The sequence below is a fragment of the Trichomycterus rosablanca genome, chromosome 2 (genome assembly GCF_030014385.1).
Source record: "Trichomycterus rosablanca isolate fTriRos1 chromosome 2, fTriRos1.hap1, whole genome shotgun sequence".
Classification (NCBI taxonomy): domain Eukaryota; kingdom Metazoa; phylum Chordata; class Actinopteri; order Siluriformes; family Trichomycteridae; genus Trichomycterus; species Trichomycterus rosablanca.
In genome coordinates this window covers 1,561,572-1,580,242 of record NC_085989.1, presented here as the reverse complement: position 1 = coordinate 1,580,242, position 18,671 = coordinate 1,561,572, and the positions used below count along the sequence as shown (strand labels likewise).

At 37.2% G+C, this 18,671-nt stretch overlaps 1 protein-coding gene and 1 long non-coding RNA gene across 2 annotated transcripts; both read left to right on the top strand.

Annotated features, from left to right (window-relative positions):
• Positions 1-1,828: 1,828 nt before the first annotated feature.
• LOC134300809 (CD209 antigen-like protein E) lies at positions 1,829-4,856 on the top strand. Its single transcript, XM_062985235.1, has 7 exons — positions 1,829-1,859; positions 1,976-2,038; positions 2,495-2,584; positions 2,979-3,044; positions 3,705-3,859; positions 4,283-4,395; positions 4,502-4,856. The coding sequence occupies exons 1-7, from the start codon at positions 1,829-1,831 to the stop codon at positions 4,656-4,658; spliced, it is 675 nt and encodes a 224-aa protein (XP_062841305.1). The 3' UTR covers positions 4,659-4,856.
• Positions 4,857-11,607: 6,751 nt separating this feature from the next.
• Positions 11,608-14,216, top strand: LOC134303800 (uncharacterized). The gene is made up of 3 exons (XR_010007705.1): positions 11,608-11,741; positions 13,546-13,655; positions 13,803-14,216. It is a non-coding gene; the product is annotated as an uncharacterized LOC134303800 (long non-coding RNA).
• The last annotated feature ends 4,455 nt before the right edge of the window (positions 14,217-18,671 follow it).

Here is an 18,671-nt window from a genome sequence, read left to right as displayed (position 1 = left end):
TGTGTTCCTGCTGCAGTAACGAAACAATTTCCACCGAGATTAATAAAGTTATCTATCTGTCTGTCAATCATCATGGAGTCGAGGTCAGCGCTTTGTCAAGGCCACTAAAGTTCATAAATACAAAATTCTGCCAAATCAAATGAAATCAGCACTTTATTGATGATGCTTTGTGCACAGGTGGCACAGTCATGCTGGGAAAGCATTGGAAGCATTTCAAATATTATTATCATTATTATTATTGTCTAACTGATTTTGTATTATGTACCTGTTAGCTGTTAGCATGGCTAAAACACCTACACTCGATAATAATCATAAAAACTTGGTGAAGTTACGTAAATATGCATAAAAATCTATAAATACATAATAATATTTGTGTATTTATTTATTCACTTATTTATTTGCAGATCTGTCATTTTAAATCTTGTTTATGAGGATTCGATTATAAGAGTTTGTTTTGAATCACACCAGCAGGGGGCGCTACAAGATTGTGGTTTTACAAACAGCGGATTTTACCTCATACAGAAATAAGAAATAAACTACAAATATAAAGTCTTTTTTCACTAAACAAACAATATTTCTCTAGAACAATTAAAATAAAAATTCTGAAGCTTTTTTAAACCTTTTGACTTGGATTTCTGGATGACTGACTGAGTGACTTCTTAGACGCACTTGTTAGATTCCTTTTAATTCCGTGTTGTGTTCTGTGTTGTTTAGTTTGTATTAAATAAGACAGTATTTGTGAAGGATGTTTCATATAAGCTTGAATTTCAGCACTTTTACCTCGTTGCTGATGCTGTTTGTCCATGTTTGATGTTAACAGTTGTGGTTTCATGACACTTCAAACCTCTAAATAACATCACAGTGTTTGTGACTGTTGCTTCGTCATTTACATTTAAAGTCAGTCATGTTTACTACAGCTTAATGACTTCTGCTGTTCAGTCACACTGTCCACAGTCAGACAAGCTTCACATCTTCATGGTCCTAAAGGCTTCTGAACAAGAAATAAGCCACGGCTTTATAGTTGGCGTCTTAAAGCTCGGCTAAAGTTTGTTGCCAATCATAAACTTGTCCAACACTGACCTGTAAATTAACCACACCATTGTCCTTCTTTTTGTCTGTGGCTGTTTATCCACAGTATTGTTCTACCCTGGTCAAGCGTTCTGCACTTGGGTTCACTTTACTAATAAATACTCAATTCATTACATTTTTCTTTGATAAAGACGTATGTGATCCAATCATCTAGTGGCAGATGAGGCGCTCGGGTGGCGAAGCGGCAACATACGCTACCCCACCAGTCCTGGTGTTCGAATCCCAGCTTTGCTATCAGCCGGCCGGGCACCCACACTGACACATGATTGGGACAGCAGCTGAACAGGGATTCCTCATAACTGCTGCAATTACGCCCTCTACTGGCTGATCAATGGTGCTGCACAGAGACGGGGGATAGTGGAGGTCAGTGCGTGACTCTTCATGCTCGGTACTCTCCTCCATATGAACCTGCCTGGTGCTGGTGAAAAGAAGTGGTCGGTACTGCACACGGGTCGGGATGGGGGTGTTAGTTACAGCCCTCCTCGGTCACTAGCAGGTCTGCAGCAGGAGAAGTGAAATATGATTGAGGAATTGAATATGACCAAGACTGCATTCAAATACAGCTCACTTATAAGTGTATGTAAACCTTTGACTATAACTACATGTCGTGTATTGATGTGGCTGCTACACTTCCTGATATATTGAGGTATAAATACCAGGGTTTGTAATATTTCCTGTTAGACAGTCGACTCTGAACCTTTGATGTGAATTAACTACAGAAACTTTAAAGCCTCCAGAAATGGCAAAAAATACCAGAAATTATCAAACAGGTAAAAAAATCTAAATCCTCATTCTGTAATCGTTCTGTTAGTATAAACATTTAAAAAATAGTTAAGATTTGATTCGTATGTGTAAATAAAATAAATAATTTGCTTCTGTTATCTAGATGAAGATATTTATGTGAACACTATAGAACGTAAAGAGGATCCAAAGAACCAAAAAAGTGCAGGTATAATTTCATATTATTACTAAATAAACACTATTCTTATACTTCTATATACTATAATTTAACTTTATATTTATGAACATATTCCAAATGTATAAGCATTAACAAAAATGTTTTAGTCACTGGGCGTTCAAATGCGTGATAATTAAATTTCATGAGAATGTCAGTCTGTGATACAGTTGTTACTGTGGTAAATATTTACTGTTAATTTTTCTACATCTCCAACCACACTGTGTTAAAAACTGAAGAAAGAAAACCAGCTTCCTCCAAAGCAACAGTGAAGTTCCTCCTGGTGTTCCTCGGTCTCTTTCTGATTGGTGCTTCAATTGCACTTTGTGTTTTGGGCTTCCTGTGTAAGTATCACTCTTCATCATCATCATCATCATTGTATAACAGTAGATTTTGCAGTGTGTTATGAACTGATTTTATTTTTTAATCATGTCTGATCTAATCCAACAGATCATGATCAGTCCACCTCATTTGAAGAATTAAGTGAGCGGTTTGCTAACGCTACAGCTGAACTGAAACTGCAGGACCTCAAAACCACCGGTGAGAGATTCTAACCTTTTACCTTTTGTCTCTTTCTTTCAGTGAGTTATAAATATACCAGTCAGAGCTGCTCTGATCTCAGTTGGAGTTTTAAAAGTAACAGTAGTAGCAGTAACTATTCTTGTGTTTCTAGTACTAGAGTTTATATTAACAGTTTTATTTACAATAAATTAGCAGTAAGATCCTTTATTACATAGAAATCAAACAAAAAAAAACATTTTTTGTTGAAGAATTGAAATCTAGTTTGGAAAAAGTTCAAGTGAGCTACGAAGCTGCATCAAAACAACTGGACTCATTAAAAGGTAAATCAGTTTCTGTGACAGCAGTAAATAAAACTAAAGTGCAATTAAAAATTTAAACATACATAAAAAGTGACTTTTTCTTTTTGCATCAGCTAAAGAGCGAGAGTATAAACAGCTGGAGGAGAAACATCAGCACATCCATGAAGTCATTTCTAAAGGTATGGACACAGTGCCTGATTCTAATAATGAGAAGGTATAACATGTTATAGCAGGACACAGGATATACGGTAAAATGAGAGAGTAAAGTACAGGACCACCACGTTCCTCCAGAACTGATCTTTCTCTTAACACTCTCATACAAATCCTGAAAGATTTATGGTGGTTCGTTATAGGATGTTCAAGCTGAGGTCTGTGGAAAGATTGAGAAGATGAAGATCTACTTTACAGTCCACTGTTTAAGTCTGATAGTTGGGTGGATTATTGAGGGCTCTTGACTTTTTATACAAATTGTGGTGCTCTGTTAACTTCTATTTCATCTGGTCTCTTTCATATTGCAAAATAGTGAGCACTGACCTGAACTCGATCTGCATTCTGTTTTTTTCCTCAGAATTTTTTGTGACTTCTGGTCTGGTTCACCACTGTGGAACTTCACTGTATGAAGTCCTAGAGCTTTGGACATGGATTTGTAACAGTTTCTAAATTGATAGTTTTCCAACAACTGAAAATCAGATATATCTAAAACATTTGTGTTATTTGATGTTTTGTTTAATCTAAAATCATTCAGTGTAATAAAGTCAAATAACTACAGCAGATATCAAACACAGACAAAAACGGCACATTTTACTAAATATTTCTTCTTTCTTTCTTTTTAATCACAGCAAATAAGAGCTGTGAGCTGTGTGATAAAGGATGGAGGTCTCTCGGGTTGAAGTGCTACTTTTTCTCCACCAGTAATCTGAACTGGATGGCGAGTCGAGACTCCTGTGTTGAGAAAGGAGGTCACCTAGTGATCATAACCAGCCAAGCAGAGCAGGTGATCATTTTACACTATGGAAAAATAATTAAATGATGAATTGTGTTGCCCCTCTCTTTATTGTTCTGTAGTTTGTATTGCCCTAATGTTGCACTGTTCAAATAACAGCATATAAAAATTATACTATTTGGAATGCTACTTCCTGTGAATGTGCACGCAGCGAGCTGCAGAAAGACGTGGTTTGACAAGTTTAACATGACTTCCGTGTCTGACCTTACAAACGCTTGTGGCCTTATGGACACAAATTCCTACAGACACATTTCAAAGCCTCACAGTAGGAGTGAAGGTTGTTATATCTGCAAAGAAGATCATGGTCATATAGTGCCATACAGTGTACCTATTTTTTATTTTTAGATTATTTTTAGATAATTAATATTAATAATAGATTATTGAAATAAATTTTCATGATATTTTATTTATTAGGATTTTCTAGCTTCACAAATTAAAGACCTTCACTGGATGGGTCTGAATGATCTGGAGATGGAAGGAAAGTGGATGTGGGTGAACAACAAGACCTTGGATGAGATCGGTGTGAAGTAAGAGCTTCATTCACTCACTTTAAATGATTTACTGAAACGTCTGAGGATCTAAAGCAAAAAAATATATATATTCAGCTGATTAAATTCATTTCTATCTGTAAAGGTTCTGGTACACAAGAACAGATCAACCCAGTGAGCCTGATAACTGGAGAGTGGAGAACCCTTCTGGAGAGAACTGTGCTTGTACGGGGCATCAGTGGGTGGATGTTTCCTGCCGTCGAAGAGAAAAGTACATTTGTGAAAAACAAATAAAAATATAAAAACTGCTGTTTTCTCAAACTAAGCAATGTTTGGTGTGTGTGTGTGTGTGTGTGTGTGTGTGCGTGTGTGTTTGTGTGTGTGTGTGTGTGTGTGTGTGTGTGTGTGGAATGTACTCATTACATGTATTAAACTAATTACGTTTACTCATTATTTTAATCACTCTTTATTAATCATTAAATAAATGTCACATTTTCTAAACTCCTAATATTTTGTTACTTGTTATCTTTAATAATGTTATTGTTATTATTAAAGCTATTATAACTATCTTTGTGTGAGGTGCGGTGATGTTCACAAGTGTTCAGTGGAGTCGAGGTCAGCGCTTTGTGAAGGCCACTGAAGTTAAATATTAATTACCAATAAATACATAAAACAAAACACCAAATTATACCAAATCATACCAAATCAGGACTTTATTGACGACGCTTTGTACACAGGGGGCACAGTCATGCTGGGAAAGCATTAAAAGCATTTCAATTATTATTATTATTATTATGATTGTCTATAACTGATTTTGTATTATGTACCTGTTAGCTGTTAGCATGGCTAAAACACATACACTCGATAATAAGAAGATAGGTTCATAAAAACTTGGTGAATTTACGTAAATTATGCATAAAAATCTATAAATACATAATATTATTTGTGTATTTATTTATTTGCAGGTCTGTAATTTTAAATCTTGTTTATGAGGAATCGATTATAAGAGTTTGTTTTGAATCACACCAGCAGGGGGCGCTAAAAGATTGTGGTTTTACAAACAGCTGCTTTTACCTCATACAGAAATAAGAAATAAACTACAAATATAAAGTCTTTTTTCACTAAACAAACAATATTTCTCTAGAACAATTAAAATAAAAATTCTGAAGCTTTTTTAAACCTCAGCAGAACGTTTTGACTTGGATTTCTGGATGACCGACTGAGTGATTTTCTTAGACGCACTTTTAATACTTTCTTAGATTCCTTTTAATCCCGTGTTGTGTTCTGTGTTGTTTAGTATGTATTAAATAAGAATTTCAGCACTTTTACCTCGTTGCTGATGCTGTTTGTCCATGTTTGATGTTAACATTTGTGGTTTACTGACACTTCAAACCTCAAAATAACATCACAGTGTTTGTGACTGTTGCTTCGTCATTTACGTTTGAAGTCAGTCATGTTTACTACAGCTTAATGACTTCTGCTGTTCAGTCACACTGTCCACAGTCAGACAAGCTTCACATCTCCATGGTCCTAAAGGCTTCTGCACAAGAAATAAGCCACCGCTTTATAGTTGGCGTCTTAAAGCTCGGCTAAAGTTTGTTGCCAATCATAAACTTGTCCAACACTGACCTGTAAATTAACCACACCATTGTCCTCTTTTAATTTGTGGCTGTTTATCCACAGTATTGTTCTACCCTGGTCAAGCGTTCTGCACTTGGGTTCACTTTAAACACTGTAAACATCTTGTTGCTATATTGTTTTTATTTAATTAAATTAACAGATTAAAACTAATAAATACTCAATTCATTATATTTTTCTTTGATAAAGATGTATGTGATCCAATCATCTAGTGGCAGATGAGGCGCTCAGGTGGCGAAGCGGCAACATACACTACCCCACCAGTCCTGGAGTTCAAATCCCAGCTTTGCTATCAGCCGTCCGAGCACCTACACTGACACATGATTGGGACAGCAGCTGAACAGGGATTCCTCATAACTGCTGCAATTATGCCCTCTACGGGCTGATCAATGGTGCTGCACAGAGACGGGGGATAGTGGAGGTCAGTGCGTGACTCTTCATGCTCGGTACTCTCCTCCATATGAACCTGCCTGGTGCTGGTGAAAAGAAGTGGTCGGTACTGCACACGGGTCGGGATGGGGGTGTTAGTTACAGCCCTCCTCGGTCACTAGCAAGTCTGCAGCAGTAGAGGTGAAATATGAATGTAAAGAGGATCCAAAGAGCCAAAAAAGTGCAGGTATAATTTCATATTATTATGAAATAAACAGTATTCTTATACTTCTGTTATTTAATAATTTAACTTTATATTTATGAACATATTCCAAATGTATAAGCATGTGATTTGATGTTTTGTTAAATCTGAAATCATTTATGACGCAGACATTGAACAGATGTTTCACAGCTTCATTGTCAGAAAAGATCATCGAGACTTTCTGCGGTTCCTTTGGTTCAAGGACAACAAACCCAGCAATGAGATTGTGGAGTACAGGATGAAAGTCCACGTATTCGGCAATAGCCCATGTACTTGGGTTTTCAATCCTCCTCATTCTTCCCACATGGGGGAGCTTGCGAGTGAATTATTGGCATCTCCAGATGGATACTGAACTCCATGTTCATGCAAACCAGCCCTTCACGCCTCACTCATGAGGTGTTGTTAACCTTCATGGCGGAGGTCATGGCTATCATTAATGCCAGGCCACACTGCAAAAAATGAAATCTTGACAAGGCAGAAAATCTTACAAATAAACAATAGATCTTGTTTTTTTTATTTTAAGATTAACTGACTTGACTAGATTTGCATGTGCAAGATTAATAATCTAGATTTAAGAAACTTTGTCTACAATTGACTTAATTTGAAAAATTAGCTAATTATACAGACTTCTTACAATGAAACAAGAAACTTTTTCTAGAGAACTGAAAAGTATTGACCCTCTCCACTAAGTAAAAAGAAATTTAAGACAATTTTACTTAATTTAAGAATACAATGTGTTCTGAATATTTCTTTTTTAAGATTATAAAGCTAAACATCCCCCACTCATGTTTCCCTTAATTTGATGACACATTTTTATGTGACTGCAAGAATTCTATTGGTATTTTCGATTTGCTGTTGGGTTTCTTTTAACCAAATGCTCATTACACAAAACACAAATTTCAAAAAAGGTGAAGCATTTTATGCGTTTTATAACACATTTTACAAAAAGTGCAAATAAATAAAGTACAATAGTGCAAAAAAACAAAGACATATCCTTTCTGTATATTCTTTTGTACATTATTTATACACATGCACTTTAAACTTTACAGCCATTCTGATTGTGGGTTCATACAGATGAAAAAACTGGGTCAAAAAAACAAAACAAAACAAAACAGGCAACTCCACAAAGTTGAATCAGTTCATCTGGACACAAGTTTGTTGTAGAGATACGTTTCGTCACTCAATCCGAATGACTTCTTCAGTCATAAAGAAGAAGTCATTCGGATTGAGTGACGAAACGTATCTCTACAACAAACTTGTGTCCAGATGAACTGATTCAACTTCGTGGATTTGTGTACCTGGATTATTGAGCATGCATCAACAGAAAACAGGCAACAGTTTATCTTCTCTTTCTTTCAAACCTCCCTTGTTCTCTCTACCAAGTGTTTATTTGACTTAAGTGTTAAAGCTACAAATACAGATACTGGGTCATTCTATAATTTGGGGTACATTCCATGTCCAATGATAATAATTATATTTATTCTAACTATTTTCTTTAAAAATGTCATATTTTACCTATTAATGGAAAACATGTTGTAATATCACAAAAACATTATGTGCATCCTATGCTTTATTTAGCTTGAAATTTGTCATGATGTTCCTAAATGAACAGTTTTTGCTGTGTCTGTTTTTTAAGTTGAGGATGCCTTGGTTTCAAAATAATGAATAAAATTATTAAGGGCAACAACATCTATTTTTTTTTTATTTCAAAAGTTTAAATACTAAAGAAAAAAAATATTTTTTAAATTGAGTTTCTCTTTTAAATAATTTAAATATCTTTATTTATTAATGTCCACAAACGTTTTGTCAACTATGTTATAACAGAACTCCACTCAGCAACTAAAAAATGGTTTGTCCTAAAACGATGTGACCAGCATGACATGATATCATTTTTCTCTGTGGAGGTTATATTGAACAAACTGTGGTGAATGTTCTCTTATTTTTTAAAATATTTTATCTATAATGGAACATTGTCAATGAGTATATTAATTGACCGTCAACTATGTTACATACATTGTTATGGTTACAATTTTTTTTTATAATTTTTATTCAAATGTATGTTCAAATTAGACATTATTCTGTTCAAGAAATGACATGTGGTCAGCCAGGCAAGGTCTACCACTGAAGTTATGGGTCAAAATAGGGAAATTGTCAACTATGTTACCTGTCAACTAAGTTACCTAGTAGTCTACATCTACTGTCCCTTTTAAATAAAAAAAATTAAAAAAAATGTTTAAGCTTTGCAACTAGTGGATATGTTACACTAAAGGAATATATTAACTTGAACCACTGATTGTTTTATTGAGAGAGAACAATTTTTTTGTACTTTTTTGGTGATGTGAAATGTACCCCAAATTATAGAATGACCCTACTATTAACAAGTAGATAACAAATATACTATTAACAAGTAGATAACAAGCCACTGCTAGTGGTGGGTGGATTGATCCAAATATCGATATTATCGATACCAACGTTGGTATTGGATTGATACTAGTGTGATGGGATCGATACTTTAGTTTCACTTTTTCTCCGCTACATTCAGCACGTTTCTCCCGTTTCATCAGAAAGTAAAGACCATGTGTGTACAGACTCGCTCCTCTCACATCTTACAAGAAACAAGAAATCTGAGCTTTAAACAACTGAATTTATTTACAACCCTACTGAGAGCAGCTCTTTACAAAAAAATTTATTACAATAATACAACTCATGAGAATTCAGATTAAGCAATTTGATGATGCATCTACCTTAATTATTAAAAAGTATCGGATTGATAATAGCGATACTGGCGCTGTATTTACTTGGTATTGGAATCGGATCATACCAAATTTTGCAATATCGCACACCACTAGCCACGTCACACGGTAACAGCTTAAACAGTCACCGGTATTGTTGAGCTGTTTTTGTTTAATTATATTACTGTTTTAGAGCTGTAATAAATGCAACACATTTCATCAATTCAAACAGCTAACCAAAACCGTGCTGCCTAATGAAATGAATTTCTCCCTTTTACAACATGAGATGATTCCTCCTCAGTTCCCGCCAGAACTTTCTTCCAACCGACATTTCAGTCTTTTTCTGCTGCTAAGTGCTAACCATAAACAACTGAAATGGAGAAACCCTGGATGATATTTTCACCACAGCACTTACAGGTGATCTAATAACTTATATTTTCTGTTTGAGTTTTGTGAGCCAGTATTGTGCTTGTTCAGAGTCTTGTCTAGGTTTATTTGCGTTAGCATTGACCTAATTAACTTAGCTAGCTTAACTTTAAATTTTTTTTCTTAATTGTTTTCAGGTTTGATAACCAAGTGTAGTTGGACCATAGAAGATACTTTTAAATTAAAATTGCAAGTGGTAACACTGGATTCTTGGATAATGCAATTTATTAGGTAACTGGGTAACAGATCTGCTCCTTACAGTAGGTCCGTATGTAGTGTCTCAAATCACTCCGTGTTCCCTATATAGTGCACTACACTGTCTGGGGTGGAAGCGCTAATATGTCATGTCCTACCAAGTGCACTAAATACGGAAGGAGGAGTGATTTGGGACGAAGCCTCACAGTAAACATGAGTGCTGCTTTCTGTAAGAGGGAAAAACAACGAAGTTTCATTTAGACTTGAAAAAGATTAAACTTAAAATGAGAGTTTTTAAATGTCAGTGAAGTGAGTTTGAGCTTCTGAACTGTTTTGAAACTGTTCATGGACAAGCGGCTCCACAGGTGAGGGTGACTTCAGCCTGGTGAACGTGGTGTTAGGGACAGGAGAAGAACTTTGTGGAGAACAATCTGCTAAAAGTTTCCATGTAAGGAAGAGGGTAAAAGTGTGGTGATTTATTAGAAGCGTTTTGGAGGAATAACTTGTAACCATAAGTAATAAATCAGGATAAATGAATGATTATTGCAGTAATAATACTGCAGTAGAATCATGTCATGGCTCATGTTGTGTTATTGTGGAGCCTGTAGTGATGAACACAAGTAATAATAAATAGTTTTGTTCTTTTCTTCTGATTCTTTACTTTGCTGCTATAAAGAACATTTTTAATCAGCTTATGTTTGTGAAATTGTCATTTGATGTATACGAAACAGTATTTTGAAAAACCATTTACTTATTGTAAAGAATACATTTGAATGCACAGTTAATATCTGCTGTTTTATTATATTTATTATTTATATTTTAGTAATTCTTGTAACTCATCTCTTAGTATTTTGTTTATTTGTAATGTTATGTAAATTATACTTTGTTTCGTTTAGAAGGCAGTGTACATAAATGTATATTTATTAGGGCTGTCGAAGTTAACGCGATAATAACGCATTAACGCAATCTCAATTTAACGCGATTTAAAAAAATAGTGCCGTTAACGCAAATTCTAGTTCATGTTGAGACTTGACTGGTAGAACAAACGTTTTAATGTCGGACTTGCCACCGTTGTTCATTTGCGGTTTGTTAAAATAATATAACTGAGTGTCGTAGGGATGCACTTGCATAATAAAGAAATAAATACACGCTATATTCACAAGTTGTCGGGAGCAGAACACTTTATTAACTTAATCTGTTACGGCACTGAATACCGGAGTCAAGCACGCTAGTCCATGAACTATGGAAGCCCCAAAAGGGTCAAAACACACTCACTTCGTGTAGAAACGTCCACTTTTCACATTTCACTTAAAAAACCTTGTTTTCTATAACATTTACACAGATTTTATTTAATGCGATTAATCGTGATTAACTATATGAAATTCTTAGATTAATCGCGATTAAAAATTTTAATCGTTTGACAGCCCTAATATTTATACTTTTTGTAAACTCTTTGTTTTAAATATCTCTTAAATCATATTTTTTTCTCCTTAGGGCCCAAATAAATTGTGACAATAGTGATCTCAGTTTTAGATCAGAAATAGAGATTAAATGAAAATTGAGATGCTTCAGTTCTGGTTCTCTAAAATATGTTCTCATGGCTGTTCGTGCTTGTTTACAGGTCATGGATGAGTTGGATGGATGATTCTTTAATCTGGCAATCACAAGTACACCACAGAACTGATGGAAAACATTCTGTTCAAAAGTTCAGTTTTTTGGAGTCATGAAAAATGTAATGACGCCACCAGTGACTCTGGATGAAGGTAAATTCAATTTAAGTCATTACTCAAAATGTATTCAGCAATTTGTACCCCTAGAGGCACCAGCTGTCTAAAATATTTTAAAGCATCACTTTATTACTTATAATGAACTTCATTCATGAAAACACATCAATGTAATTTAATATTGTAGTTAGGTTTTTTTGTAATAACTCTTACAATTATATGTAAATACTGTAATATTGTGGCTCAGAATGCATTGTAACCAGCATGCATTGTAATGGGCATCATACACACATCAGCTGTAACATTAACACCACCTTAATCTACACTCATCGTCTATTTTATCAGCTCCACTTATCATACTGGAGTACTTTGTAGTTCTACCATTACAGTCTGTAGTCCATCAGTTTCTCTGCATGCTTTATCCCTCTTCCATCCTGTTCTTCAGGACCCCCAGAGTATCAACACAGAGCAGGTTTTCTTTGGGTCGTGGATTATTCTCAGCACTGCAGTGGTGTGTTGGTGTGTGTTGCACTGGTATGAGTGGATAAGACAGCAGTGCTAATTGAGTTTTTAAGCATCTCAGTTCCACTGCTGAGTCCACCAGCCAACAACGTCCTTTGGGCAGCATCCTGTGACCACTAATGAAGGACTAGTGGATGACCAACAGAAACTGCAGCAAGAAATGAGCAAACGTCTCAGACTTTACATCTACAAGGTGGACCAACAAGGTAGGAGTGTCTGTGGAGTGGACACAATGTTTTAAAAACTCCAGCAGCACTGCTGTGTCTGATCCACTTGTACTAGTTCAACTCACACTAAAACACCACCACCATGTCAGTCACTGCAGTGCTGAGACAATCCTTCAGTGAATTAATACCTGCTCTGTGGGGGTCCTGACCATTGAAGAACAGGTGGCTAACAAAGTATGCAGAGAAACTGATGGACTACAGTCAGTAATTGTAGAACTACAAAGTACTCCAGTATGGTAAGTGGAGCTGATAAAATAGACAATGAGTGTAGATACAAGGGGGTGGTGTTAATGTTATGGTTAATCGATGTAAATAGCTAGCAAACAGTAATTATAAACAATTATTAACATTTATGGCTGAAAGAAGAATATCACAAACCTATTTTTGTGTTCCCTGGAGCCTAATTTAAGTTTTAAAATCACTAAATTGGCTAATCACTGAACACAAACATTAGATTGTTGTTTGTGAATAGTACTTAGAAGGTTGACCAGATTACAGAGAGTCTCTAACAGGAAATGTTACTTAAATGTTCGTTAGAAACTTTGTCTGACAAAACTGTTAGCTTGATGCTACAATACATTCTCATTAAAGATAGAAATTTGCGTTATGCTTGCAGTAAAAACTTGATGAAATAAAAGTGATTTAAAATAATGTCTGGATGAAATACTGCTTTATTAGTATATGATTGTTTTATAGATGTTGAGTGTTAAGTCTTTATTTGCCACTTGACCCTGAAGCAAAACAGTTGATCAGTAAAATATCCCATGTGCTATTTTTATCATCCTCAACAAGCGGTAGTCTGAAGCCCCGTCTAAAGTCATGTCTGTTCATGAGAAATGTTGTGAGCTCTCAGGTTGGTCTAGAACTCTGGTTTGTACACGTTTGGTGGTGTCTGTTTTATTCTGGGTAGATTTAAAGTCTGGTGGTTTCGGTGACTGAAGGTAAAATAAATGTGTAATTATTGTAAATCCTGTGGTGTGGCCAGGCAAAAATGAAATGAATTGGATATGACATATTGTAAACATTCTGGAAGGGAAAAAATTGATTTTAAAAGTGATTTCAATTTCAGTAAGACATTGCTTTTCTTTAAATAGTGCAACAGTCCATTGAGATTTTGAACGGCCTTCCAGCACTCTTCCCATCAGGAGTTGCACCACCACAGAAACTGGGACAGCCACGTGAGGCTCTGTTTCATATTCTCATGGTAAGTATTGTCAACTGTTATTTATTTGTTGTTTAGATAGTTCACTAAACTGCTCGCAAAGAAACTTTAAGTTGTGATTTAAATCCTGAATAAAGTTTGTTCTGTTCATGTCTGTGGGTTTAGTGCCTTTGGTTTTTGTTTTTTCAGCCCTCTGAAAACGCTGCTGCTGTTCTTAGCAGATGTCGTCTATCAACCCCCTGCTTCTAACTGACCAGGATAACTGCATGATCAGTGTTGGGAAGAACCCAGTGACAACATTCCCCAAAGACCTGCTGCACGAAGGTGTTCTGTATGTCAAGGTGTACTATTACGTGCTGCGAGTCAGGTCCAGATTGAAGACCCTTTTTATTGTTATTTCTTTATGTTTAAAGATGGTATATGAAGACCAAGCAATGTTGTTAATGTTGTAGACGTAGGGACATTGTTATTGGAAAACCTTGACATCTAAGATTTACATGTTTTAATATAATTCTCAGAAGCGGCCTGAACCTGCTTGTTGTGTATTTGGATAAATCTGTCTTGTTCGCACACTTGTAATGTATTCATATCAAGCTGCCATGATGGCACACTTATTAAAGTTAATAAAATTGATAGCAAAATTCAGATTTTCTGTTGTATTTTTGATAAACGGACTTGGCGTATGATGTTTTAATTTGAGTATAAAGTAGATTCTTTTGAGTCTCAGATTACTAGCAATGCAGTCTTACAAATAGACTTAAATGAGAGAAACAGACTTGTATTGAGTCTCTATATCTTTCTTTTGTGCATGGAAACTGAATTTTTAACGTTTATGTCATGATTAAAATGCTCTAATTTTCTGACTGGTTTTAAGGCATTTAGTGTGATGCAAAAACCTATGTATTATTGCTTATTTTAAGAAGTTTTACTAAGTAACATTTGTTAATTATAATAATGTGAGGGTTTTTTAATTGTTCATTTCTTATTTTGAGAACTATTTTCTGGAGTTGATCTTATTTTAAGCTTTAAAGTGTTAATTTAAGAACATTCTAAAGCCATTTTAGCTAAAAATATGTCCAAGCATTCTAATTTCAAGATATTCTTTACCAAATAAGGTTTTATGAAAATGCTTAAAACAAGTAATTTCTTACTAATTTTAAGATTATAAGATAATTTATAGCACAAGATTTTTTTTCTTGTTTTAGGAAATCTTGCTAAGAAAAATTTTCTCACTATACTGGCAGATAATTTTGCTTGATTTAAGCACCTTTTGTCTTGATTTGCTTTTATTTTTCTTGTTTTCTGAAGGTGATTTTTTGCAGTGAGTCGTGCCTATCTCTTCAGACCCAGAGTCACCCTTTCCTTTGACTCCTGCTACACTCTTGAAACAAAAGGTGCGTACTTACCCTCCTCCTCCGGGAACCTTTGACAGCAATGACCTCCACCATCAGCAGTGGAGACATGTGCAGCATCTGGCCAATACCTTTTGGAACCGATGGAAACGTGAGTACCTGCCAACACTTCAGAGTCGTAGTAAGTGGCAGGATACTTCTCAGGAGTACTAAAGACGCGGAGTGAATTTAGCTCCCTCTATTGTTGAGACATTCTCATGTTATTCAGTTAGTGGTATTTGAACAATACCAGGTGGGGAGTGTCATATCCTGTAAAAACTTTTCTTTATTTATGGTCCTTTTCCTTCCTCTACTGGTGTTTTAGAGTGATTTGTCATTTTCTTGTGTAATTCCAGCCTTTGTGTTGATTGGTTAGTTTGTTCACATGACATGGCCAGGTTATAGTTCATGTTGTGATCAGGAAAATCATTAGAGGTTACATGACATGTTACCAGCTTACAGCCCAGTTATTGCTTCTATCTATTCTGTTGTTTGTGCCTTGGACAAGTATCGCTTGTGAGTTATATTTACGTTTTATTAACATTAAAATGTTATTTGCATTATAATTTGAATATGAGGAACAAAGCATAGTGCACGCAAAACTCCACGCACGCATAAATGGATCGTGGTGTCAAAGAGAAGGACGCTGCACGCGAAACAAAGTCACAGTCTTCGACTTCGTCCACCTCCTCGAAATCCTCCTCAGCTAGCAAGGCAGCAGCCAGGGCCCGAGCTAAAGTTGCAGCTGCACATGCACGCACCCCTTTCATTCAGCGAGAAGCTGAATTAAAAATAGCAGAAGCCCGTCTGGCTGCCGAGTTATCGGCTTTAAAGCATGAGAAGGAGGTAGCAGCAGCTGTGGCAGAAGCTGAAGTCCTTGAGGCAGCAGCAGAGGATGAAAGTAGATAGGGCAGTAGGAGTCAATATGACACAATTCATGTTGCCAGACAGCTCACTTGTGACTATGTTGAACGGCACTCCAAGTGACATTCTAGTGATGCAGAGCCTCCAGAACTTCTCCCATATACGCCATCCTTGTTGCCGCTCATCAAAACTGATGACCAAACAGACACTAAGGAGCACATCCTTAGACTCGATAGCGGTGCTTCTCACATCTTAGATAAAAGTGATGTTCCTGCAGTTCAGCAGCCTGAGAGGGCAACGCCATTGGTTTGTCAACGCGCCACGAGGGATGACAACCACAAGGCACAGCAACCCGAAAGGCCATCACCAGCCCTCTGTTAACCTCCCCTTTGCTCATCCGGACACCTTTTTCAACAGGGACTCATTACAGCCACCTACTGGTGACAGGACTGGTATGAGTGACATCGCAAGGTTTTTAGCACGTTGTGAGCTTGTTAACTCTGGTCTCGTCAAGTTCAATGATCGCCCAGAAGACTATTGGACATGGAAGTTCTCATTCCACAATGCCATTGGAGGACTAAACTTAAGCACCTAGACTTGACCTCTTGACAACGTGGTTAGGAAATCAGCCTTCAGAGAACGTCATAAGGGTCCATTCTGTGCATGTAGCCAGCCCTGCCACTGGCCTAAGAATGGCCTGGGATCGCTTGGAGGAGTGCTACGGCTCCCCTGAAGTAATCGAGAGAGCTCTCTTTAAGAGGTTAGAGACCTTTCCCAAAATCAGTCTCAACGACCCGTTAAAATTCAGGGAGCTGGGAGACCTGCTAAGGGAGTTAGAGTCTGCCAAATCTGAGGGCTGCTTGTCTGGGCTTTCATACCTGGATACCGCCAGAGGAGTCAACCCTATCGTTGAAAAGTTGCCACATGGTCTGCAAGAGAAGTGGTTAGCGCAGGGCTCTCAATACAAGGAGCAGCACAACGTCTCTTTCCCTCCATTTGCATTCTTCACAGACTTCATATGTAATGAAGCACGCAGAAGAAACGATTCTAGTTTCACCATCTCAATAGTCCCTACAGTTTCATCCAACAGTTTCCACAAATTTTCCACAGGTTTGTCAAAGCCTGAACAAGTAGAAAGGAGATCAGGATATGTCAAAGGTCACTTATCTGCTCACAAGACCAAAGTTGCATCACAATTCTCAGCTTCACAGGCGGACGGTTCAAGTAGCAAGCTGAGTGACATAGATAGGCAATGCCCTATCCAATAAAAAAACGTCCTCTAAAAAAGTGTAGAGGCTAAAGGAGGCTTGAAGAGCGCAAAGGCTTTCTTAAAGAAATTGGTATCTGCTTTAGGTGTTGCTCTTCCACTGCTCACCTAGCAAAGAACTGTGAAGCAGCCCCTTGAAGTGCAAAGAATGTGAGAGCGACTGCCACATTGCAGCACTTCACCCTGGACCTGCTCCATGGAACATTAGAGACCCCTCTTTAGAGCATGGTCGGGGAGGGTGAAGGAGAGGCACCTCAGTCAGCAGTCACCACCAGGTGCACAGAAGTATGTGACAGGAGTGAGGAGCCTAGGTCCTGTTCTAAGATCTGCCTGGTGAAAGTCTATCCCAAGGCTCATCCAGACAAAGCCACCAAGGTCTATGCTATTCTGGACGACCAAAGCAACAGGTTGTTAGCCAGGTCAGAATTATTTGACCTCTTCCATATTAGAGGGTCAGACTCACCAGTCACTGAAACATCTGAGAGAAGAGCCACAGGGTTCATGGTGGAGTCATTGGATGGAGCGACAACGCGATGCTTCCAAAACTCATCGAGTGCAATCACATGCCAGATGACCGGTCGGAGATTCCAACTCCTGCAGCTGCACAGCACCATGCTCATCTGAGGTCTATTGCTCACAAGATCCCACACCTAGATCCTGAGGCTCAGATATTCCTACATCTAGGTCGTGACATCCTTCAGGTGCATAAGATCAGAGAGCATCGCAATGGTCCTCCCAATGCCCCCTATGCACAGAGACTAGACCTTGGCTGGGTTGTTGTTGGCAATGTCTGCTCAGGCTTAGCCCATAAGCCTGAACTGTGACTTCCTTTCGAACCAACGTGCTTGAAAATGGCCGTCCGTCTCTTCTCTCTCCATGCCCCAAACACCACAAGGTAAAAGAAAAGTTTGGCACTAAAGAGCAGCATTGCATCTCAGAAGAGCCACCAAGATAATTGGTGACCCCACACACCCGGCCTATGGACTGTTCAGTATCTTGCCCTCTGGCAAACGCTACCGCAGCATGCGATGCAGGACTGCCAGACTCAGCAAGAGCTTTTTTCCACAAGCCACCAGATTACTCAACTCCCTATAACAGCACACACAACATACCTGCTCACACTTACGGACTTTCTAACCACATATATTTATTAAGATTTAAATACCTACACCATGCTGCTACTCTTTTATTATATTCTGTGCAATATCTTAAGTGTTTAACACCAGGCATTTTATTTATTTATTACACCGGTACCTCATCACTGCAAATTATGTGCAATATTTCCTACTAGTGTGTATATATTTTTTACTCTACTTAACGTGTATTTTATGTCTGTTTACAATGTATGTGCAATAGCGCTTTTTTATTTTTTATTTTCTTACTGAATATATCTTTTTTAAAACAATGTATATTTTGTCTTGTATATGCTCTTTTTCTATCTTGTTTTATATTCTGCACATTGGAGCTTGGGAAACGCAATCTCGTTCAGCTGTGCACTCCTAGCTGTATAGTCTGAATGACAATAAAGTTCACTTT